Source organism: Marmota monax, unplaced genomic scaffold (assembly GCF_021218885.2).
Source record: "Marmota monax isolate L192 unplaced genomic scaffold, Marmota_monax_Labrador192_F-V1.1 WCK01_AAM20220418_F8-fsc00179, whole genome shotgun sequence".
NCBI lineage: Eukaryota > Metazoa > Chordata > Mammalia > Rodentia > Sciuridae > Marmota > Marmota monax.
Window position 1 is genome coordinate 1042098 of NW_026695200.1, and position 27024 is coordinate 1069121.

Below are 27024 nucleotides of genomic sequence, written 5' to 3' on the forward strand. Positions count from 1 at the left end.
ATTTTATGAATGAGTTATATTCCATTATATACATAGATCTTGGGTTTCTAAGTCCAATTAGCTACTTTCCTTAAATAATATGAAGTTACAAAATTACATCTATACTGTCTCTTATATTTGTTTATATACATATCTCTATATGTGCCTTTAATTTATTCATATGGATTTGAATGACTTTCCAAAGCCCTTTCATTTTAGACTCAAAGACTTCTTTTAGTAGGTCTTATATGAAAGGAATTCTAGCAATGAATTTTTTTTGTTTACAAGGGAATACGATGTTGTGATGAGCATTTGTGTTCAAGTTTTTGTGTTGATATTTGTTTTCAATCCTTTGGGGAGTATACCTGGGAATGAAACTGAAGGGTGATGCTGCAACTCTGTGCTTAACCTTTTGAAAAACTGTCAGGTTGTTTTTCCACAGTTGTTGCAATTCTGTCACTTTATATGCTTCATTTTTTCTTGGGATCTTTTGTTAGGGATATATATATATATATATATATATATATATATATATATATATATATAATGTTTTTATTTTATTGTTGGACTTTCCCTTTGCCATTATAAAATAAATGATCTGCAGTAACAATTTATTTTATCTTAAAGCCTGTGTTAACTGATATTAGCACAGCTACTTCAGCTCTGTTTTGATTACAGTTTACAAGGTATATCTTTTTTTTTCATCATTTTACTTTCTACCTATTTGCCGTAGACTCCAAAGTAAATCCATACAGACAGCACATATTTTGATGATTAACATATTCATGCTGTTAACATCTGACTTTTGTTTGGAGTGTTTAATAAACTTTTGTATTCATTGTAATTGCTGATAGGGTAGAATTTGGTCTGCCATTTTGCTATTTTCTTTGTCTTACATCTCTTTGTCCTTTTATTCTCCATTACATTCTTTTTGTATTAAATATTTTCTAATGTACCATTTAAATTTCCTATTACTCTATTTTTTGAGGTTTTTTAAAGTGGTTGCTCTGGGGATTACAATAAACATTTAATTTATAACAGCCTAGTTAAAATTAATATCAATTTATTTTTAATGCCATAAAAGAACTTTCTTCTTATAGAACTTTCTTCTTATATAACTTTGTTGTCCCCTGATTTTTGTGCTATTTCCATACATTTACACCTTTATACATTAACAGTTGCCCATTAACAGTTTTATAATCATTGCTTTATGCTGTTATCTTTTGATTAATATGAAAGTTATGAAATTATATTTGATGTCTTTTATATTTATTTATATAAGTATCCCTATATGTGCTCTTTATTTATTCATATGAAGTTCAATTACTTTCCAAAGTCCTTTTCTTTCAGATCAAAGACTTCTTTTAGTATTTCTTATATGTAATAGATTCTAACAATGAATATTCTTAGTTTTGGGGGAAATGACAAATTTTTTTTCTTTTTCTTTTTTTTTTGAAGGATGGCTTGATTGGAGATAGAATTCTTGGTTGACAGTCTTATATTTCACACTTGGAATATGTCATCCCAGACCCATTATCCTGCTGGTTTCTGAATAGAAACCATCTGATAATTTTATTAAGGACACTTGTGTATGATCAGCTGCTTCTCTCCCACTATTTCAAAATTCTCTCTTTGTCTTTGTCCTTGTCTTTTGACAGTTTTAATTATGATGTCTAGATGTGGATCTCTTTGAATTGTCTTGGTTGTACCTGATTGAGCTTTTGGATGTTGAGATTTGTGTTTTTCCTCACCTTTGGAACATTTTGGACCATTATTTTTTCACCTTTTTTTCTGCCCCACTCCCTCTCTCCTTTTCTTTGAGGACTCCTGTTCTACATATGTTGGTGCACTTAATGGTTTCCTACCATAAGCCTCTGAGGCTTTGTTCACTTTTCTTTATTCATCTTTCCTTTACTTTTTCATAGACTTCCTATTATAATCAATATTCAGTTGTTTTTTTCTTGAATAAGAACTTCTTGAAAGGTTTTGCTCAATTTAGTTTCAAAACAGTTGATTTTGAGACTTTGCCAGTGTATACTCCTCATTGCTTTTATGGAGGAGTAGAAGTCTTACTTTGCTTTTCTCACCGACATCATTCCACAGATAAGTTTCAAAGCGATTCAATTATAGATATTTGTTTTTCAACGTTAACATCAAAGATTATTTTTGAGGGATGTATTTCTGTCTGTTAATCATTGGTGACCCACAACATCTCTCCTTGGAGGCTGTTGTGAATTTTGATTACCTGGTGAAAATTGGCTATCTAGGTACTTTGCCAAGAAGTCCAAGAGGAAAAGACAACTTTAAGAATGTAATTCATGGATTTATAGCTTAATGCTTCCTTTTGGTGGAAATATGAGTTTGGTCTGAGTGAGGAGGGAGTTGATGACCGGACAAGAGCCCTCACAGAGCCTGGATACATGATATTTTCTAGTCCTTCATGTGTGGTTTCTCAAGAGGTGCAGTGGGCTCATCTGTCCTCTCCATATTCTTCAAAACTATCTCATGCCCTCTTCTGACAGCTGGGTCCCCAAGCCTCTGTCATTAAGAAATAATCTTTTACTAAATAACACACAGACATGTTTTCTCATCTACCTGACAATTTTAATTGTGATGTACAGTACCAGGAACCTTGTTTTGCTATAAAAGTAATTTGCTACTGACTCTAGAACATTTTTACCAATCAGATTGAAGTACACTTTTTGAGCACTATGAAATCACAGTGAGATATGAAGATAAAGAAGTCTAGTTCCTCTCCTCTAGTTTCTTCAAACTACAACTTTGACAGGAATCTAGTGATATATTTCACAAGGCTGGTTATGTTTTGATTTTGATTCTCTAAACATTAAGTATTTATTGATGTTCGTGGTCTTCTCCTTTTATTAGCTCCAGTATGTCTTGAATAATGCAGCCAATATCCTCCATCCAGCACACACGTCAATGAATTTAGAAAAGAGCAAACAGTTTAATGATTGTTTCTCCCCTCATTTTTTTTTTTATCCCTAATAGCTTATATCACATGGGTCTGCACATCAGTAAGACAGCTGAGGGATGGTTTTTTTTTTTCTTTTTTTAAGTTGGATGATTTTGATAGAGAACAGATCAGCTTTTAAGTCATGAATTTTTCAGAAGTGTTAGAGGTACACTTAAACAAAAATATCTGCGGGTCATCAATGGATAAACAGTGTTGGAAAGGCGTTTTATCAAGAAAATTGTTAAAAGTGTCAGATCAAATGGCTGCTATTTACAGGTTTCTCATTGGTTATTAACCTTGACATTCTAAGTCATCTCCCTATATATTAAAATTGTTCCCTATATAAATCATACTTCCCCTTAGCATTAATAAGAAGGACACGCCTCATATTTGTTATAGAAAGACAAGTTTAGATATATCATGTCTATAAGCTTATAAGAAATACAGGGACCAAGAGATTAAACTTAAGTTTCTGGGCATCTCTGACTTAGCAGTCATAAGACTAGAGAGTGAGTTGTATCAAAAATTTCACTTGCTTTTCTGAAGCAATGCCAAGGGTCATGTTTGAATTTTTTCCACATTGATAATTTAAATAAGAATTTGAATTAATCTTGTGCAATATCATCATTTCTGAGGCTTGTAATCATAAAAGAATCAGTTTTTCAAATGCTCACTTGTGGAAATTAAGCGTTCCATTGTCAGTGAATATGACACAGTTAATTGGAGCAAAACTCAACAACTGAAAACATGACTGACCTAGTTTTTCTTTGAACATTAGCAAACACACCATACTATTACTTACACCCTGTGCATCTGATATTTTCTCAGGCCAGACATATCAGATAGAATGGGCTACCCTGGGTAAAATAGTGATCCTAGCATCTCAGAAGATTCAACAAAGGATTTTTCTTGCTGATACCACATGTATTATGCTGGTCAGTGGGGGTGCCTGTGGACAGAGGAACCAGCATTGTGTGATGCCACCACATTGATAGTTTCCATGGTCAACTTGCAGGGAAGAGGCAATAGATAAAGCTTATAGCTGCCCTTAAATGCAAGGTTAGGAAGATGGGTCTCATTTGCTCAAAGCCCAGGGGTGAGGTTGGTTTTGTGGCTTCATCTATCTTTATGGGGCTGGGAAAACTTCCTGGGGGTATACCAAGGAAAAAGTGACTGATATGGGGAGCTCTTATATATAAATATATTTATTTTTTTGGTATTGGGGATTGAACCCAGGTGCACTTTACTCCTGAGGTATAGCCCCAACTCATTTGATTCATTTTTATTTTGAGACAGGGTCTCACTAAGTTTCTGAGGCTGACCTTGTGACAGGTGTGCACCACCATGCCCAGTGAGCTCTGATGTGTATTTGTGAACCACTATATAAAACACTTTCTAAAATTGTTTTCCACGATCTGTTGTCTTGTGTGTTAGGAAGCTTCATAGAACTCAGCTACCAGGAGTGACTATCTAGATCTGCCTGGATGTTGGTGGGCATGGAAAGAATCACTGAATATGCATCCTTTTTGAATTTCAAGGAACCTGAGGATTGAGAGGGACAGAGGCAAACCTCTGTGATCTCCAAGGGCAGCTAGGTACATTTCTCAGGGCCCAGCTGCTCTGTTGCCCAACTCCTGGGGCTGTGTTCATGTGTAATGCAGATCACCGCAGTTGTGCACTCTGTGACCCAGGCAGCTCCACTGGATCCAAGGAGAACCTGCCTGTGGGATGAAATATTGCTTTCTCCACGTAACCTCAAGTTGGTGGAGTTCTGAGAGTTTGTCTCCTTCCTTTAATGTCGACGAGCTACATCAAGAACTCCAATTGATATTTTTTAAAATAGAAGTTAGAAAATTATTTGACACTGATATCTAAAAATATAAGAAAGCATTAGTTGTGACCCCTTCCTTCTCACTGGCATTCTCATGCATTTAAGCTCCTCAGAGCCTGGAGGGTTTTCAACATCCTTCAAAGATGCTTAAGATCACAGAATAGCTCCAATGTCGAGTTAGACTCTGGTTCAGTCACCCATGGCCTCAGCAGAGTGTGTGGATTTACCTCAGAGACGCCTATGGCATGAGGTGTGTGATTCTAGCATAGCTGTCATGTCGTACATTGTGGGAGATGCTCCTGGGCTGTCTTCTCCATGAGACTGTGCAGTCCTCTGGCAGAACTCATATGCAGTTCACCTTTCTGAAGGCCACAGGGACCCATTCCTGAGGGTATCCAGTATATGTGTGTGGTGGAAGCTGTCTCTCAGTTCATCTCAGGAATTTATCCTGCTGCTATGTGAGCGAGCTGGCATTTGGTATGCAACCTGGATACTGAGCACTACTTGGGGGTGTATGTGTATGTGTGTGTGCGTGCGTGTGTGTGTGTGTGTGTTCACTATAGGCGTAAGTATTTGGAAAAGTCTGCTTGTCTCCAAGCACAGGCATCCTTGAATGATTTGAAGGTTTTACTTGCCATCTTAAAGGGGAATATTTGCAGGGTTGTTGGGCTGTCCTATCTACTCTGCCTCCCACCCCCGATTTTCTTTCTCCTCTTTTTTTGGAGATGGAATGGAAGGGCTACAGAGAAAAATTATGATTTTTCTACTTTTATTGAAGAGAAGCTGGAACCACCTGGTATAGCAAGCAGTGACCTGTATGCTAGTGCCCAGGCCCAGCCCACGGTCCACTACTTTTGTATGGAGGAGGAGAATGTTCCCTTCTGAGATGGGAAGTCTATTTGGTTCCCATTCCTGACCTTCATCAGATCTTATGTGGCGGATCAGTCTAGGCAGGTGTGTACCTCCTTCCCATCACATTACCATTTTGTATGCCCTTCCCAAGGCATGTGTTTAGTTTAAGAGGACCCAAACTCACCAAGTGGTCTTGGTCTCTTCTTTAAAATAGGATCCTTCTAAATATCTTAGGCAGATCATGCTATGTCATCAAAGACACTACCATATGACTCAGTGTCTTAAATAAGATATAAAAAGTGCTGATGGCTAAGGATGAGGTTGATCACTTTGACTAGCTTAAAACAAGGAACTTTTGTTTCTCAAAAGATGCTGCAAAATGGGCGAAAAGAAACTACAGAGTGAAAAAAGGCCGGTCCCAATCATATCTTTGATTACATTTGGAAATTATACCTAAAATATAAAAAAGGACACCTGTAGATTAATAAAGATAAATAAAAAATAAAAAATTGAAAGGAATCTTGACAAAATAGGATACTGAAATTACCAATAAGCATATAAAAATTGCTCAACCTCAGAAGTTATCAGTAAAGTGTGAATTTAAGCCACAATGAGATGCTATCACATTCATACCTAAATGGCTGAAATTGAAGTCTGAGAAAATTAAATGCTGAGAAAATGTAGGGCAATAGAAAATGCCATATGTTGCCGATCAGATTTTAAATTTGTATAATGATGTCTGAAAATAATTTGGCATCATCTACTAAGTTTAGGTCAATGCTTGCCTGGAAATTTTGTTCTCATTGTATGCCCAGCAAAAATGTGTAGAAGTGCACACCAAAAGATATGTCTGAAAATGCTCACAGCAGCTCCACTTATAATAGCCCCAAACCGGAAGCAACTGAAATATCTGTCAATCCTATAAGGATGAATAAGTTATGAGGCAGTGATGCAGTGGAATATTATGTAGAAATAAAAAATTAACATATCACTGCAACTGTAACAAATGACTAAATCTCCCAAACATGTTTAGCAAAAGAAGTGATAGGAAAGAGTACATGCTATGTGATTCTTTCTATTAAAAACTCAAAAACAAGCGAATCTGTCCTGTGGTGTTAAGGGTCAGGTGAGAAGAATGTAGGGAGTGGTGGGATCTAACTGGGCTTTTAGAATGCTGATCCTGTTCAATCTCTTGTTCAGGGAGCTGGCTACATGAGCATGTTTCCTTGGTAACTGAGCTATGTGTTTTGTTTAAAATTGATGCTCTTTTTCCATGTATGGTATAGTAGAAGATGTCTATAAAAGGACAAACTGAATACAATTCACTCTATCAATCAGGATCCCACCAGGAAACGCGTCACACTCCAACTTGGTAATTTGCATTGACTTTACTAAGGGGACTGTGTACCAGTGTGGGCGAGGTGGAGGAAATCCACAAAGGGAAGGGCATATTCCAGAGCAATATCGGGCTGGGGGTGTGTGAGAGGAAGGAGATTCTTAGAAACTGGGAGGATGCAGTGATGACAAGGTAACTTTGCAAAGACCAGTGTGACCTTCAGTGTGAGGGCCCTGTATAGAGAGATCCCAAAGTACAAAAGTCCCCAGCCCACTCTCATCTGGCTCATTCTCTTGCTGGGTTCCCTCTTGGCAAAGCCCAACTGAGGTCCAGGACAAGAGAACCTTTCAATATGGTCTATACAAGTCAGCCTCCATGGTAGAGAGGGTGGGCACATAGAGTGGATAGGGAGGGGCTGCTTAGCAGGGTCCTGGGTGTCTATACTAGCCTGCAATATTAGTGGAAAACTTTATTTGAGGCAAAATATTTGGAAATAGAATTGCTTATGTTTTAGTCATCTTTATCCTTCCCAACTACTCACTTGATGTGACCATAGAGCTTCCTAAGCCTGATTGGAAACCACAAGGAAGCCTCTAAGTGTTCAAAGGAGCATTAGTTTCACTGTGACTTTTGATGTCTTAGTCAAAGCCAGAACCTTGGAAGGTTGGAAACCACTTCCCTGGATGTAAAAGGGAGAAGGGCAGATCTGGAGCTAGATCTTCCTAGCCCTAAGCCTCCCTCCAGTTCTGCACTTACTCTATGCCTCCGTACCCATAGGTTGCTGTGAGGACTGAATCAGTTCATGTATATGGAGGCCTCAGAAACAGTGCCTGATGCAGGCCCTAGTGCCATGTGAGTGACCTGCTCAGGCTGATGGCTAAGCACTCTAGGAAACATAAGGGGATGAAAACGGTCTGGCTTTTGCTGGATTTAAAAGACAAGTAGAATGCTGATTTAGAATCTACAGTGATGCAGCCACATCACTGTTTATAGAATTCACTATAGCTAAACTATGGAACCAACTTAAGTGCCCTTCAATGGATGAATGAATAAAGAAAAAAGTACACACACACACACACACACATACATGCAATGGAATATTACTCAGCCTTAAAGAAGAATTTGATTATGGCATTTGCAGGTAAATAGGTGAAGTTGGAGAACATCATGCTAAGCAAATAAACTAATTCCAAAGAACTAAATGCCAAATGTTTTCTTTGATATGCAGATGATAATTCACAATGGGCAGGGGGTGGTGGTAAGGAAGACTAGAAGTACTTTGGATTGGGTGGAGAGGAGTATAGGGGAGTGAGGGGGTAGTGGGGCAGGAAGGATAGAATAATGAATCTGACATTAATATCCTATGTGCATATATGATTACACAACCTGTGTAATACCACATTATGTACAATCAGAAGAATGAGAAGTTGTACTCCATTTATATATAATGTATCAAAATGCATTCTACCTTCATGTATAAATTTTTAGAACAAATTAAAAAAAACAAACAAAATAAACCCTTAGTAGCTTAAGAAGAAAAAAGGTGGAAATTATTTGATTTAAAAGTCTTAAGAGATATAATTTAAAAAGTACACTGAGTGTAAAAAAAAATTAGGAAAAAAATAGGCATTTTCTCATAAGAGAAAACCTGTCTGTCACCAGGCGCAGTGGTGCATGCCTACAATCCCAGTGACTCAGGAGGCTGAGGCAGGAGGATTACTAGTTCAAAGCCAGCCTTAGCAACTTAGTGAGACCCTAAACAAATCAGGAGATCCTGTCTCTAAATAAAATACAAAAAGGGCTGGGGATGTGGCTCAGTGGTTAAGTACCCTGAGTTAAATCCCTGGTACCAAAAAAAAAAAAAAAAGAAAAAGAAAATCTGTCTATAGAACAATTACTCAGGTAGTTAGGGGTGCTGTTCTTTGGGTCTCACAGCTGTGGCCCCCTGCACAGTGCTGTAACAGAACTTAACCGCTTCTGAGCCAGCTGCTGTTCTACTCGTCCACCCAACTGTAGGCTGGGATTTCTCAGGATGGAGCACTGAGTGGGCCACTGCCTGGGTAAATGATGACTGAGAACAGGTTGAAAGCTACCTCATAGAAAAACACAGTGTAGCTGTGTAACTGAAGGTCCTCACCTTGATTATTTGAGACGAGGCTCATTTGGCCTATTTTAGGCAGCGTGTAGCCATTATGAGTTACTTCATCAAAGGGAGGCAGGCAGGGTGGCTTGTACCATGCATCGTATGTATAGCCCATTTGTGATTCTTCCTGGTTGGAGGGATGAACATAAGAATAGTGATGGTTGAGATATTCTCTGGAGATGCGGCCTGCTTGGCTTTAGACATACGTGATGGTTCATCTTATTTATAGGTAGTGGTTTCATCAGGACACTTTGCTTTTGGTAAAAAGCATCTGCAAAATGTCTGGAAGCAGGAACGTGTTCAAAGGATCCTTTGTAAAACACCACGAGGTTTCAGATAGAACAAAATTAAGCTACATTGCTCATTATAGTAAACAAATCACATTTTGGGGAGAAGTTTCAGATAAATAAACCGAATTTATTCATAAATAGTGAAAACATTCCATCTAGACTGAACACAGGAGAAGAATCCAACTTGGTGGCATGAAAAGAAATTCTGTAGACTAGGGATTGAATTCTAGTTTTGTCCCCAGCAAGCTGTGTAACATGAAAGAAACCAGCTCATCTTTGGGAGTCTCCATTTCCTTCTGGATTGGATTGCTGAAAGATGATGGGTGAGTTCCAAGGAGGCCACATAGTGCATGATGGAGGCCTTTGTCCTATGCTCACTTGAATTGTGCTGCCTAGAGCTTTAGGAATGGGGGCAGAAGAGGTTCCTTTAGTTTTTTGTTCTGCAATGAAATTTGACTCTACTGGAGATACAAATGAAAGTACCAAGCATTTATCACAAATTTTGCTGTAAGGAATGGCAAAGCTCTCCGTGAGAGATGAATGTGCATTCAAGGAGGGGGTTTAATAGTTGCTCCACAGGATAAAGTCATCTCAGGTAAATGCTGCTTTTCATCCTTATTCATCTTCACTCAACCAAACTTTTAATTTTTAAAAGAATCGTCTCAATGGCACATTGTTAGAATTTGTAATAGAATGTGAAAGCTGGAAATTGTAATGTTCCCATTAGTGTTTTTTGATTTCAGCACATTATAAAATACCCCACAACTTCATCTCTTGTCACTGTCATCAAGGAGCCAGGCTGAGTGAGAATGGGGTGGATCACTGCTAATGGTGACCTGGGGGTCCCATTAGAAGGTGCCACTTTGCTCTTTAGCTAAGGGATTTCATATTACCAACCAAATATTCTTGTTCAGGCAGTTGATTAGTGTTGCCAGCTCTGCAGGCAGTGTGTTTAAAATTAAGGGAAAAAAATCGAGGTTTTGCAAGGACAAGGTGAGTCTCCATTCAATTGTAGGTTATTGCAGGGAATTTTCCTGACAAGACAAAATTCTGTGAATATAAAACCTATTCTGAAACTGGATTGATGAGTGCTATGGCAGGAGTTGTGGATGAATGAAAATTTAGGTCTCCAGAAATGATAAGAGAAAATAAGACTATAAAAAGAGTCCTAGAGAGCTTCAGCTTTCTGTCATGACTGGAATTTCTTAGGCTTAAGAAAAACAACTTGTGTTTTTAGTGACTCTGAGAGAGGCTCTTATTGCCATATAGCTGAGCAAATAAAGGGATGCCATTTCTGGGTGTAGAAAAGCACTGCCCAGGGAAAATGCAATTTTTCTTAACAAGAATTAAAAAAAAAACAGAAATATATGAAATGATCTATCTTTAGGGAAGCAATCAAGGAATCAAACATTCAATGTGATGGACCGAGAGTAAAGTGTCTGTCCTTTGTGTTAGGGTAGGTGCTCTGGAGAATTCAAAGACAAGTAATAAAGTCTCTCAGGCCAAGGAAGCTGAGGCCCATGGAAAACTCAGGCTGCTCAGCTTTAGGAAACCTCAGAGACTTCTGTCAACAGAATGAGGTCCTGACATCTTTGCCAGCTGTGTGAGGCTTTATGATCTGCCCACCCACACCCTAAATGACAATGTACTTCCCGTACACATCTTCCTTCTTTTTTTTTTAATCATTGTAAAAATATATTTCACATAAATTTTGCCATTGTAACCTTTTTTTGAGTCTATAATTCAGTGGCACTAATTATATTCATAATATTGTGGATCATCACCACAACTTTGAAAACTTGTCATCACCCTAAACAGAAACTCAATAGCCATTAAATAGTAACTCCTATTCTCTCCCTCCTCCTTGGCCCCTGGTAGTCTCTAATCTACTTTCTGTTTCTAGAAGTTTGCATATACTAGATATGGCTGAATAACATGAATAGCATTGCATTGTGTTATATGACATCTTTTTTTTTTTTAACCCATTCATCTGATGATGGTCATGAGGGTTGTTTCCAACTTTTGTCTATTGTGAATAGTGCTGCCATGATCACTGGTGTACAAGAATTGGTTCTTGGTGGGCCATGTGGTAATTCTATGTTTGGCTTTTTGAAGAACTGCCAGATTGTTTTTCCACAGCAGTTGGAACAATTTTTACATTTCCATCAGCAATGTGTGAGGGTTCCAATTTCTACAAATTCTCATTAACACTCAATTTTTTCTTTTATAAATTACAGTGGTTCCACTTTATCCATAAGACATATGTGCCAAGAACCCCAGTGAATGCCTAAAAATGCAGATAGTGCTGAGTCCTATACAATAGTCCCTCCTTTTCCCATTATCTGTGGTTTTGTGTGTGGCTTCTGTAATCCACGGTCAACCAGGGTCCAAAAATATTAATGGAAAATTCCAGAAATAAACAATTTATAAGTTTTAAATTGCATTGCTGTTCTGAGTAGTGTGATAAAATCTCTAGCCATTCTCCATTCTGTCTGGAATGTGTTCATCCTTTTGCCTGATGTAGCCACACTTTTTCTGCTTCCCACCCTGGTTACTTACTAGCCATCTCAGCTTTCAGATCAACTATCACAGTGTCTTAAGGCTTATGTGAACACAAGCGCTATGTAGTAGTCTGATGCTACACCCAAACCTACATCACTCACCTTACTTCATACCAGCATGTAGGCATTGTTTGACTTCACATCATCACAAGAAGGGAGTGGAAGTACAATAAGATATTTCAGGGGCAGAGAGAGAACACATTCACAGTTTTTATAACAGTCATTGTTCTAATTTTATTATTGTTTTCAATCTCTTATTGTGCCTGATTTATAAACTAAATTTTATCACAGCCTTGTATGTATAGGGAAAATAGAACCCTTACTGGACTTCTATTTAACAGTGCCTTTTGAAAAGCACGAATTCATAATTTTGATAAAGTCCCATTAATATAAAACTTTCCTTTCAGGAATCATGCTTTTAGGATTGTATCTTAGAAAACTTTGCCTAACCCAAAGTTCCAGAGGTTTTTCCTGTGTTTTCTTCTAGAAGTTTTATACTTACAAACTTTACATATAGGCCTACAATCTATTTGTGTTAACTTTTGAATATAATTAATGAATAGATCAGAGTAAAATTTCTTTTGTATATGGATGCTTAATTGTTATAGTACAATTTCTGGAAAAGATTCCCCTTTCTTCACTGAATCACCATTGAACTTTTATTGGAAATCAATTGGCCATGACTGTGTTGGTCTATTTCTGGATTCTCCATTGATGAATTTGATTATCTTGTTGTAGTACCACACTGTTTTGATTATTGTAGCTTTATACAATAGGAGCTCTAGATAAGTCTTGAAGCGACATAATGTATATTTTCCAACTTTGTTCTTTTTTAAGTTGCTTTGGGTATTTTAGGTCCTTTGCATTACTATATAAATTTTAGCATCAGTTTGCTAATGTATACACAAAAGATTGCAGGGATTTGTACAAGACATTCTTAAGAAAAACTAAAAAATACACAAATAATATAGATACATACAGTGTTTGTGGAACCTATATTATTAAAATGTGAATTTCTTTCACTAACCCATACATACCTACAGTCCCTATTTGAAAGGTGTCTACACTCTAATTTCTGGTGTTGATGCCTGGGTATATTTGTTACATGTCAAAGGGACTTTGTAAGTAAAATTAATGTTATAATCCTTAATAGAGGTAGATATTCCTGGATTGCTTAAACAGGCATAATATAATCATATGGACCCTTAAAAATGGAAGAGGAAAATGGAAGAAGGGTCAGTGGGGGAGATGTGTCAGAAGAGGCAGAAAAGATCTGAAGTGTGAGAGGGACTTGACTCACCATTGCTTGGAAGATGGAGCCAGGAAATGTAGGTGACCTCTGGAAGCTGAGAACAGCTCTTAGGTGATAGCCAGTAAGGCAGTAGGGACCTCATTCTTATAGCTATGAGGAATTGAATTATAGCAACAGCCTGAATAAGCAAGGAAACAATTCTCTTCCATAGTCTCTAGAAAGGAATGCAGCCAACATCTTGGCTTTGGCTTTATGAGACATACGTGATGGTTCATCTTATCTATAGGTAGTGGTTTCATCAGGACACTTTGCTTTTGGTAAAAAGCATCTGCAAAATGTCTAGAGGCAGGAACGTGTTCAAAGGATCCTTTGTAAAACGCCACAAGGTTTCAGATAGAACAAAATTAAGCTACAAAATTAAGATATTTCAGGGGCAGAGAGAGAACACATTCACACCCTGCTACAAACCCACTGTACTTATAGCCTATGAAAACTGTGATATAATGAATAGATGCTGTGTTAAGCTACCATGTTTGAGTGTTATGGCAGTTGAAGAAAATGAATATATTTTTGTATCTACAGAAACTATAGTCATGATATCAATCTTATTCTTGATATCAGCAATTTTGTCTTCTTGCTTTTTAACCTATTCAGATTGGTTAAGTTTATTAGTGTTATTTATTAAAAAAACAACAACAACCAGATTTTGGTATCACCAATATTTTTGTTTTCTATTTCATTGATTCATGTTTCAATCTTTGTCATTTCTTTTCTTTTGTTTATTTTGGGTTTCGCAATTGGCTCTGCTAGCAAGTGAGTAGACTTTTTGGACAAAAACTTTATGAAAGAAAATATATACATGGCAAATAAGTACACATAAAGATGAATCAATAGGTAAATGTAATTTGAAACCACAATAAGATATCCATCTCCCACCCATTGTCTAAAATCAGAAAGACTGACCAATTCTCAGTGAAGATGTGGAGGAACTGGAATCCTTTTGGAAAACAGTTTTTCCACTTCTTAAAACATAAGTATTCCACACAGCACTCCTTAATATTAACCTCTCATATGATCTAACCATCCCATTCCAAGATATTTACCCAAGAGAATGGAAAGCATGTGTATATACAAGGAATTGTATATGATTGTTCATAGCACACTCATTTGTAATAGTTGAACACTAGAAACAAGCCAAAGGTCCATCAAAGGGTGAATGGTACAATGTGTCATAGCCATATCATGGTGTACTACTAATAGTGACAAAGAATGAACTATTGATTCACAAACCAAAACCAATGAATCTTAAAATAATTATGCTGACTATTGATTTTCTAGCTACATGATCTGTCCTTTGAGAAACAGAGCAAAATATATGTACTGTATGATTAATAGGGAGTCTATATTTATATAAAATATAGAAAATGTAAATTAAACTATAGTGAAAGAAGAGATGAATAGTTTACTGAGAGTGTGTGGGGCGTGATAGGAGGAGCTAGAGGGGTAGAGAGCATGGGTATGCATGAACCTTGAGCAGTAAGAATATGTGCATTTGTCTTTATTATAGTGTTGGTTTCATGATCTACACTTAAGTCAAAATAGCAATTATTCATTTTAAATACGTGCAGTCTGCCACATATCAGTTATCCTCAATAAGGGATAAATCAGGGGAGAATAATTAATTGGTCTATTAACAATTGAACATATATATCTCCATTTTCTTATTTTTCAGGATGGATTGCTATTCTGGGTGCCATCTGGTTGCTAATTTTAGCTGATATCCATGATTTTGAGATAATTCTACACAGAGTGGAATGGGCAACCCTTCTGTTCTTTGCTGCACTCTTTGTATTGATGGAGGTAAGACTTTTGTTATCTTTTATCTGCTTTTAAAATTTCATATTTTATTCAGTAAATGATGAAAGCCTAAGTCTATAAGTCTTTCTACATATTACTATGTAGAAAATTATGGAAAATTGTAATTGGATTATTTTAAGTTAACCAACTTTTACCTAAGCCATCTAAATGTTTTTGTTGAAATTATTAGGTTGCTATTGTTTTTTTTTCTTTTCTTTTTTGTGTTTTGCACAACCTCTTTGTGGCTTGGAAACTACTTCTAATTTCATTTGCTATAAAGGAGAATGAACCTGAAGTGTTTAAGGAGGTGGAAATGCTGACTATATTGATTTGAACAGTACACATTGTGTAGGTATAGGTCTATAAAATCATCTCACCATTCCCCATAAAATATACAATTATTATATGTCAAGAAAAGTAGAATTTGCTCAAAATAGGGTTTGGAGAAAAATGACTTGTGACAACAAGTTTACAGGGTAACATTACCTTGATAACCGAGTTCAGTTTGTGTTATATTTGAATACTTCTGTGTTGTAATGGAAAAGAGTGAACAATAGGTGTTGTTTTTATCTATATAATCTATCTATTTATTTTATTTTTTAGTAGTAGTTGGACACAATACCTTTATTTTATTTATTTACTTTTATGTGCTAAAGACCAAACCCAGGGCCTCGCACATGATAGACAAGTGCTCTATAGCTGAGCCATAACCCCATTGTTTCAGTTACAATTCTAATTGTAGAATTATTCACAACACATTTTAATCCTGAGATTATTTATGAACTTGTGTCTTCCTCAGACTCAAAGATTGACTAACAGAAAAATGCTACTCCGCAGGCAATTCCCTCTCAAACACTGCTTTTTTGCATTAAATTTAGCATATATTTATACTTTCATTTTCATTCAGTGAACATGAAAAATTATTTTCTAATTTTCCATGTAATTTATTTTTGTTTTATGGGTTATTTAAAAGTATATTTTAAAAGTTCCAAATCTTAGGGTTCATCTATGTTTCTTTCTGTTTTTGATTTTTGGTTTAATTCAGTTGTGGTCACAGGGCACACTTTGCATGGTTTCAATCCTTTCAAATTTTATTGAGACTTGTTGTGTGGTCACTATTGTGTTGGTCTGTTTTCTTCTGCTTGAAGAATATGTGTGTTCTACTATTGTGTGCTGGAATGTTCTATAAATGCCCCATATGTCATGCTTGTTAACATTTTTGCTGAAGTCTCCTATAGATTACTGATATTCTGGTAACTGTCCTAAAAGTGAGATATCATAGTCTCCAACTAGTATAGCTGAATTATATGTTCTTCCTTTTGTTCGGTGATAGACTTTTATAATTATTATATCATTTGAACTTTTGTCATTATCAAATATCCCTCTTTTTCTCTGGTAATAATGTTGTCTTAGTGTATTTTGTCTGATATTAATATAGCCATCTCCACTCACTTTTTATTACTCTTTGAATGGTTAATCATTTTAAAAAAATCCAATCTGACAATTTCTCCCTTTTGATTGGGAAATGTGTACTCCATTTCATTTAATAAAACTATTGTTTTTGGGCTGGGACTGGGGTTCAGTGAATGCTCACCTGGCACATGTAAGGCACTGGATTTGCTTCTCAGCACCACATAAAAACAAAATAAAGGTATTGTGTCCACCTACAACTAAATCATACATTTTTTAAAAAAAGATATGAGAAGTCAATTAAAAAAAATTATTGTTATTGTTGGGTTAATGTATGCTCTTTTGATATTTTCATTGTCTCATATCTTTTTTCGTTCTGCTCTTTCTCCTTCATTTCTTTATTTTATGTGAATATTATCTTTAATTCTTGTCTTTGTTTATTTTTTTAAAACTGTATATTTGAATTATTTTTTAACTGCTCCAGAGGTTAAGTTATACATCTTGATTTATTTTATATATATAATATATCTATATTGGAATAATACTAACTTCTGGCAAAATACAGAAATCTTGCCCATATTTCCATTTTGTCCTCCTTCCTTTGTGCCATTATTTTTCCATGTCCTATCTTTATGTTATATGCCTAATGTGCAGTTTTGTCATTATTTTATGCAATGTATTTTAAGTCAATTAAGAGAAAATATATAATTTTATCTCCTATATATCTATCTATCCTCAATACTTACCTTCTCCAGAACTCTTTACTGCCTTATATGGATTTAAGCTGTTATATGGTGACACCCTGAGGGATTCTTTCAATATATCTGGTAAAGTGGGTCTGCTAGCTGCAAATTCTCTTTATTTATACACAAATGTCTTTATTTTGCTTTAATTGTCAAAGTGTTCTATTGCTTGATCTCTGCAGAATTCTTGGTCGTTTCCTTTAGGCAGTCCAAGCTATCATCCCACTGCCTGCATTCTCCATTTTTTCTTATGGGAAGACAGCTCTTAACAATATTGTTTATCCCTTGTGCATATCAAGTAACTTTTCTGTTGCTGCTTTTGAGGTGTCGTTTCATATTTCAGTAATTTGATTATGTTGCAGCAAGGAGTGGATCTCTTTGTGTTTATTCTGCTTGTCATTTTTTTCTTTTCAGCTTTTCAGATCTCTAATATTTTTAATCAAATGTGGATATTTGGATAGTCTTGGGTTATTAATTTTTTATTCATGTTTCCTTTCTTCCCTTAATTTTTTTTTCTCTCTGAAGCTCTCATTATAAACAGGTTGATTTGCTAGATTGTATCCTATATTTTTTTAAATATTTTATTTTTCTTCATTCTTTTTTCTCAGTGTTCTTCAGATTAGACACTTTCTATTGATCTATTTCATTTTGAGTAGTCTTTTTACATCATCTCAAATCTGTTATTGGGAATCTCTTAGTAGTTTTTCATTTCATTCATATTTTTCAATCTCCAAGTGACCATTTTGTTCTCTTAAAAATAATCTTTATCCTTTTATGATAGTCTCTGTTTAATGCACTGCTGTTATTAGTTTTCAATTCTTTAGGCATGGTTTAACTTAGTTCTATGAGCATATTCAAAATTTGTTTTGAAATTTTGCTAAGTTCAATATCTGGGTCTCTCAATGACAGTTTCTACCCTAGAATATGGGTTACTATCTTCCTCCTTTTCATATATTGTAATTGTTGTCAAAAAACTAGAAATTTTAATCAGGTACTTTAGCAACTCTGGATGCTGATTAATCTTCCTGAAGGATTGTTGTTGATTCCATTTACATGAATCACTATGAAGTGCTTTTTGCTTCTAAACAATTGTTATTGTTGGGTTAATGTATGTTATATTTGTATGGCCACTGTAGGTTTTTTTATTTTTTAACTGTTTGTGCAATATATCTAACCTAACCTGATAGCAATGATCTCATATAGTTGAATTACATTTTTAAAAAACCCATTCACCAAGTATCTTCTTTTTATTTGATATATTTATTCAATTTATGTTTGATATAAATACTGAGAAGGTGGTATTTATAGTCAACATTTTTCTATTTTTTAAGAATATTTTTTAGTTGTTGGTGGACCTTTATTTTATTTATTTTTATGTGGTGCTGAGAATCAAATTCAGTGTCTCACACATGCCAGGCAAGTGCTAGTATCACTGAGCCACAACCCCGGCCCAACATTTTTCTATTTTTTAAAAACGTTTATATTTATATATTTCCCTGATCTATTAAGTTGTGTGTGTTCATATCACACACAACTTTTAGGTTCCACTAATTCCCAGCTGATTTATTTTATTTTATTTATTTATTTATTTTGTGGTGCTGGGGACTGAACCCAGGGTCTGTGCATGCAAGACAAGCATTCTACCAACTGAACTAGAGCCCAACTGATTTATTTTTAAGAGTTAATTTTGTTTTTATTTTTTTGAACAGTTTTTGGTTCACAGCAAAATGATGAGGGAGCTATGGAGATTTCCTGTGTGTTCCCAACCTCCTCACCTGCACAGATGCACAGCCTCTCCTGTTATCAATGTTCCCCACTATTTGGTACATTTCTCACAATTGAACCTACATGGATGTCATCACCCAAAGTCCATAGTTTATATTAGGGTTTACTCTTGGCATTGTACATTCTGTGGTTTTAGACAAAGGCATAATGATACATATCCACTTGTGTTCAATTTATTCATCTGCCTTCAACACCTAATAACTACTGATCTTTTTACCATATCCATAGTTTTGGGCCAAAATATCCTAGAATTGGAATTATATAGTCTGTAACTTTTTCACATTGGTTTCTTTCCTTTAACAATATGCATTTGAGTTTCCTCCATGTCTTCTCATGGTTGATAGCTCATTTCTTTTTAACATTGAGTCGTAGTCCATTGTTTGATGACCACAGTTCATTTATCCATTTACCTTTGGGGACTTCTTGGCTGCTTCCAAGTTTTGGCAATTATAAATAAAGCTGCTATAAACATCCTCATGCAAGTTTTTGTATGAATGTTAAGTTTTCAGTTCTTTTGAGTAAATACGAAGGACCACAATTAATGGATCATATGGTAAGAGTGTTTAATCTCTTCAAATGGCTATACCATTTAGCATTCCCACTAGCAATGAATGAGGAGAATTCTTGTTGCTGTACATCCTCACCAACATTATTGTTGTTAGTGTTATAGATTTGGGCCATTCTAATAGGTGTGGAGTGGTATCTCATCATTTTAATTTTCATTTCCCTGATGACATGGTGTGGAGCATATTTTCTTTCCACATTTTAAAATTGATGCATTATAGTTGTATATAGTAGCGGGATTTTTTATTACATATTCATTCATGCACACAATATAACAACATAATTTTGCCAATACTATTTCCCAGTATATTTCCCCTCCCTCCTCTCTTCCCACTACCTGGCCCCTTTACTCTACTCTACTGATCTCTCTTTGATTTTCATGAGATCCTCCTTACCTTTCTTGTCCTTCTTCCTCTCTAGCTTCCACATATGAGAAAAGACATATAACCCTTGACCTTCTGAGTTTGACTTATTTTGCTCAACATAATGTTTTTAAGTCTGTTCATTTTCCTGCAAATGACATAATTTCATTTTTTTTAGGGCTGAATAAAACTCCATTGTGTATGTAGACCCCATTTTCTTTATCCATTCATCCACTGATGGACACCTAGGAGGGTTCCATAGTTTGGCTACTGTGTATTGTGCTGCTATAAACATGGGCATGCATGTATTACTATTGCATGATGGTTTAATTCTTCGGGATAAATACTATGGAGTGGTATAGTTGGATCGTATGAAGGTTCCATTCTTAGTCTTTTGACGAACTTCCCCACTGATTTCCTTAGTGGTTGTACTCATTTACAATCCCACGAAACAGTGTAAAATTGTTCCTTTTTCTTGTGGAGCATCGTTTCATATGCCAATTTGTTATCTTTTTTTTTTGATGATGTATCAGTTAATCTTTGACTCATTTTAAAATCATATTTTTCACTTACTTATTGTTGAGACTTAAGATTTCTTTGCATATTTTGGATAAAAGATCAAAACAAAAAGAGTGCCTCTCCTCTTGGTCAAAAACCTCTGAGGCACTACTCCAGAGGCAGGGACAGTGGTCTTCTCCCAGGATGACACCTCTGCTTTTTGTGCCAGGTAGTGGGTACAGGCTGTAGTCTCTGGTCTTCCTGACTTGTCTCTCTTGGCATAGAAACTTTGCCTTACAAGTGAGCAAGGGAAAGAGCGATCAGGGATCAGGGTCTTAGTATTCTTATCTGATGTTTCTAGATAGAACTTCTTCCCTATGAGTGGCAGCTGAGTGGAGCTAGAGATCTCTTGATTTCTTGAAAGGCTCTCTTCGAGTTAGGCTATACAACATAGAGAAATGCCGATGGCCTATATCTCCCAGAAACTTTGTAGTCCTTGCTATGAGCTAAGCCAAGGGAGCCCTGCCTTCCTGGGCATGTTCATGAGTCTCAATCATTCTGAGCCTGTGGTGGGAGAAGAGGGAATGGGTTGTAGTGCCACTGACTTTCACTGTTTTTAACAATATTTAATTGATTTCTTTGAAGTTAATGTCTATTTACTTGCTGACTGTTCACCCTTAAGACAATTTTAGAGACTTTCATTTTCTTTCTCTCTCTCTCTTTCTTCCTTTTTTGCTGTGGGAATGAGGCTTTTTGTGTGACCACTTCAAAGTAAAGCTCCCCACATTTATTTTTTTCTATTTTCTTTATTTTTTCCCTAAAATAAATGATTGTTTATTTCTAAATCTAGTAATAATTCCAAAGCAATATGAATTACTTCAGCATCTGGGTGTTCCTTGAGGCACATTGCAAAGTTTCTCTCTAATATAAAAAAATGGTCCACAGCAAAGTCCATCCAATCAGCATCATTTTTAAAATTGATCTGGAATATTTGAGAAATACAATTGTTGTTTCTAGCATTTTTCTCCCTGTGTGTGGGTGTTCATATCCCTTATGTGGGTGTTTTTTTTCCTAATGTTAATTTTACTTTTGTATTTCTTTAATCATAGTACAGTCATAAGCATACAATCTAGGAGCTGGTGGGATCTGCTGGGGCCAGGCTTGGGCATCCCTACTACCCAGCACCTACCACTGCCTCATGAAATTGCGGGTCTGAGAATAACAATGGTTCTTTGAGTAGAGCTATATGATATTTATCTTCTTAGATATTTAATTTATTTGTAGATCTTTTTAGAATTTGTAATCCTTTAATTTTTTAATGTGTGTCTTCTTTATAGCTCATTTTATGCCTTCCAATTGTCTCTTAATGTTTTTTTCTTTTATCTGTACAAATCTGAGTGATTAGAGAAACCATGTGGGGGTGTATTGAGTTAGTCACCTTGACACTGGGAAAGGCCATTATGTCTCAGTTTCTTCTCATGATATTCATTACTATACTATAGCGACAAGAACTGGGCTGTTTCTGCATGGAAGCACTAAATCAAGACAATTTGTCTAGCTGTTTTCTTTAGTATCTTATTCCACAGAGCAGATACATATAGCATTGATTATATTCAACTTAATAAATCAGAATATAATTTTGTAAAATTTAGTTATATTGGATTCTAAAACAATTTTCTGGCAATTAAAGGGATACAATATGTGTTCCACCAGAAAAAGCAAAGATTTAATTTGGGCCTTAGATTAATGTCAACAAAACTAGCCCAGCAATGTTTCTGTTTTCTAATAATTAAAGAAAATTCTGAATAGATGTTGGTTTGGGTTTTAATTGAGAGAGGCAATTTTGGTGCTGAAACCAACAGGCAGGGTTTCCAACTTCAGCTAAGGGCACAACCTTGCCTTAGTTTCCAACCTCTTTATTTTGACTGAGCTTATTTCGGTTGTGGGGTTTCAAGGAGTTCAGTGATTCTTCCACTTGATAGTCTAAAGTGTGGCAGTTGAGGCTCCCATGAATCTGTGGTTCCCATGCTTGCCTTCCCAGCGCAGTGCAGAGGGGCAGCCTGTCATTCATCCTGACAGGACCTCGACCCCAGGGTCCTAGCACCTGGGCAAGATGCTCCAGCTATCCCTTCTGAAGGAGAAGCACTCTTGGCCATTGTGGAATCCTAATGCTTTCAACTCTGATACTTCACTCCCGAGTACTCCTGTCCATTTTGTTCCCACTCACCCTTACAGAACAGGTCCTTGCTTTGCTTCTCCTTTTGGGGACCAGTCGAAGCATCATTATTCTCAACCAGACCTCACCACAGCTGGATGCACCTCTGGCATGCTGGCAAAGCGAATGGGTTGGAGCACTCCAGTGGGCAATCCCCAGGTCCAGGAATGGCTCTTCCCAATCAGGTGAACAGGCAATTAGAGCATAATATTTAGCATCAGAGAGATCTATGTTCAGATCTCAGCTTTGCCTCATCCTAGGCATGAAACGTTGGGCAAGTTGAACAAGTTACCTTGATACCTCCAAGTCTCAGTTTCCTTACCTTTACAATAGGCTTATCAATGCTAAACTTGAATGTTTCTTGTAAAGACCAGTAAGATTAGACAATTAATCCATGTTGAGTTCATAGCTGGGGTTTAAAAGATAGTTTCTCCTGTTACCACTTTCCATTAATGACTTTTATTTAAAACGTTTTTTTCCTTTCTTTAATAATTCTAATTAGTTACACATGACAGTAGAGTGCATTTTGACACTTCATACATAAATGAATTATAACTTCTCATTCTTCTGGTTGTACATGATGTAGAGTTACACCAGTCGTGTGATCATATATGTACATAGGGTAATAATGTCCTGTTGATTGTCCTATCTTTCCTACTCCCCTCCTTTCACTCCTCTCTTTCTAATCCAAAGTACTTCTATTCTTCCCTAGCCCCCCCTAATAATTTTTATTAATATTAAAAGCTTGATTTAACCTGTTCGCATTCAACCTATTTGCTGTTATCCCAGATGAGGGTGAGGTGTTGTACACAAGGGCACAAATCTCTCACACCCAGGTTTCCTGGCCCAGCCCGTCTCCGTTTCAGACTGGTTGGCCCTGAACCCCTTGTTTCATACTAACTGTTTGATACCTATCTTTGAACCCTTCCAGTGTTTGAGGATTTCCTGACCTCTTTCCTATCATTTTGGACCTGAATTCTCCAGAATACTCCTGGGACCTAATCCTTTTGTTTCATGTTGTCACAGGCCCTGAAACATGCCACCCTGAAGCATAGTCAGTCAGGGGTACTCTGTTTTTGAAAATAACTAGACACATTTGTTTCCATGAACTTATATTGCACTGACTTCTACCAAAACAGCAGACGGTGGTGTTTGCCTAATGGTGATTTTGTATTATTCTTATTCTTCCTACATTTGTTAGATGAGTTCATGTGAAAGGAAGAGCTGTCCTTTTCCTTTATTTATTTATTTGCTTGTTTATTTACATCAATAAGGGCTCATGGATTTTTATTTTATTCCACATGTTCCAATAGTATCCTTAATTTTTTTTTTTTTTTTGCTCAAATTGTTCTGCTTTTGGCTATTGGGAGTAGCTTCAGTGTTCTTTTGGCTCCTGTGTCCTTTTGACACATTCCCATCAATTTTCAAGTATTTCCTCACTTTCTGATATTACCAAATATTCCTGATTTCATTTTGAATTTCATTTTCCTCTGGCCTAGAATCAACTGCGTCTCCAAAAAGCTCTCATTCCTTTTATTGGAAAATGGCACATAGAAGCCGAGATCTGGGTGTTGGGTGTGTGCGTGTTGTAACTTAGGTGTCACTGAACTCAGGCTTTCTTGGTAAGCATGGCTAGGCCTATATGTATGTATAAACTAACACCCCCGCCTTCCACATCCATGTCTGTATACAGGTTGAAAACTATGATATTGATGCCTTGGATCCCAATGTAATACCATGTGGCTTGTGTCTCACTCTCATTATTAAAATATATATTCACTTTTTGTTTAGTTCTAACATACATCTAAAGTAGTCACAGAACTACTAACCCATATGCCTGTGTGAGAAAGACTTAACTCCATCACAATATTTGTATACAGTTCTTTTTGTCTTTAGCCTTCCGGTAACCTGTCAAAATACTGTTTTCCAAAGTTATTTAAGTTAATCATTGTCTTCTCCATTCCCTTCCATATATTTTCTTATTCATTTGTAATGAAGTTTTGAGATGGAGGTATTTGAAATATTGCTATGGTTCTAAGAATCAATGTCATATAGAAATGTAAATGAAGAGAAGTGTCACTTCTTCCTCATGTCCCCTATCCTGTTCTCATTCTCCTATCTTTCTTGCTTTTCAGCTCCTCCTTGTAAGTATATAAAGAGATACTCTATATATATGTATTTACATATGTAAAATTTATAAGTCTATAAATTCTTATTTTTTGTATTAATTTCTTTCTTATTTAAAGGGTAGTGGGGTATAAATAATCTTTCACATTTTGCTTTTTAAAAAAACTTAACAGTAAGTCTTGGAAGTCAGTTCACAGTAGTCTTCTTCCTCCCATGTATAGCTGTGTGGTATTCCATGCACTGAATGCGTTATAGTTTACCCAACCTCCCTCGTATACATGGAGGTATATAGGTTGTTTCCAATCTTTTATAATTACAGACAATGCTACAATGTGTGGTTGGAGGTCTATTTTCAGGGGGTATATTCCTGGATGTCAGACTGATGGGTCAAAAGGCCAGTGCCTGTTCTAATAAGTATTGCCAAACTTCCCTCCACAAGAGTTGTATTGCTTTATATTCTTGATGGCATTACTGAAAGTTTCTGTTTTCCTACAGAAATTGAATGTGATGTCTACTTTTTAATTTTGCCAGTTTTGTGAGAAATCAAATTTCAGTGTTGTCTTAGTTTGTATTTCTTTAAAGATGAGTGGGTTGGAGCATCTTTTTTTTTCATGTTTGAGGATAGTTTTATATATTTTTGATTAATTATGCATTCATGTCAATTTGCCATTTTCCTGTTGAGTTTTTGTGGCACTGTTTTAAAGAGTTCTTCATTTATTAAGAATACTAGCTCTTTGGTTGTGATATGTGCTGCAATTATTTTCTTCTTTTGTCAATGGTTTTGTGACTTTGTGTGGTGTGTGATTATTTTTGGTCAAGATAATTTGAAACTTTTTTATGTACCATACTTATTAATTATGCCTCTGGGTTTTTAGTTGTATTTAGAAAGACCATACATATACTGAGGATAAAGGCCATACATATATCAAGAGTATCATTCCTTTGTTGCATGTCTTTTATTTCTTTTCTGGGATTTCTGACTCATTTAATTAATTAAATTCTTTTATTCTCTCAGTTGTTTTGATATCTTTATTTGATGACCCTTTTTATATTTTCATTTATGTCTGCTGTCCCTTGGGCATCTTATAAATTTATTCTTCATTTCTGAGAAAACCTTGCATTTTAATTCATTCCTGAGCTCAATCAACATTGGAATTTCTAACTTTTAAGATGAGTTTTATGTTTTTTTTAAATGATTGCTTGAGTACATTTCCTTCATTTCAAAGTGTGGGCTTACATTTTTCTTCATAGCTGTAGAAATTTCCTCAGCCAATAGGTGTGAAATTTCACTTCCAGATTATTTTTGCACTAGCTTTATATGTCTGACTTCCCTTTTCTCCCGTTAATGCCATTCGTCTTGCTTGTTTTTAAAGTATTCCTGCTCAGTGGCACCCTCTTCTGTCAGCAGAATCTTTCACCCCAATTTGACTTCCTTTTCTTCCATTCAGTCGTCAAAGGGTTGCATGTTCCCAAACTGCACATTCTTCCCCCAAAGCTGCATATTCCCATTGGGCTTATTCCGTGTTTTTGCCCATAAAATGGCACATGCCTCACTGGTGGCCCTTCTCTTAGTCCCTTCTGACTGTCCTTCCTGCTGGCCCTGGCTGCCTCTGTCTTCCCTTGGGTTTGCCTGCTTTTATTTACTATAAAATTTTGTGCTGGCTAAAGTGGGATAATAGTGTGAGAAAGCAGGCTGGGATTTAGTGATATTTTCTCTTTGGTGACAGGTATTTTGTATCTTTTGATGTTCTCTATCTTCAAGTTATGTGGAAGGCATGTGTCTTAGTGCATTTTCTGTTGCTATAACAGGATGCCACAGACTTGTTAATTTATTATGAACAGAAGCTCATTTGGCTCATGGTTCTGGAGGCTGGGAAATCCAAGCACACCTGGTCAGCATCTGGTGAGGGCCTCCTTGCTGCATCATAACATGGCGAAGGGCATTGCATAGTGAAAAGAGCACACGACAGAGGGCAGTGGGGGCCTAACTCACTTGTGTAAGCGACACACACTACCTTGACAATGGCATCTGTCCATCCCTGAGGTGGAGCTGTCCTGATGGAAACACCTCCCATCAGGCCTCACCTGCTAACCCTGTTGCCTTGGGGGTTATGCTTCCACCACATGAATTTTGGAGGATAAATCAAACCATAACAGTGTAGTTTTGTGCAGATTTCAGTTTTCCCTTCTCCTTCTTCTTCTTTTTTTTTTTCTTACTGGGAGAAACTTTGGGAGAGAAGTAGTT

At 36.3% G+C, this 27024-nt stretch overlaps 1 protein-coding gene across 1 annotated transcript in view; it reads left to right on the top strand.

The window, feature by feature from the left end:
* The window catches only part of Oca2 (OCA2 melanosomal transmembrane protein), a 364658-nt gene that overhangs the window by 190192 nt on the left and 147442 nt on the right, over positions 1-27024 (top strand). Inside the window, exon 19 of the mRNA XM_046428817.1 lies at positions 14951-15078. Within this exon, the coding sequence (XP_046284773.1) occupies positions 14951-15078 (128 nt within the window). The remainder of the gene's footprint in view (positions 1-14950; positions 15079-27024) is intronic.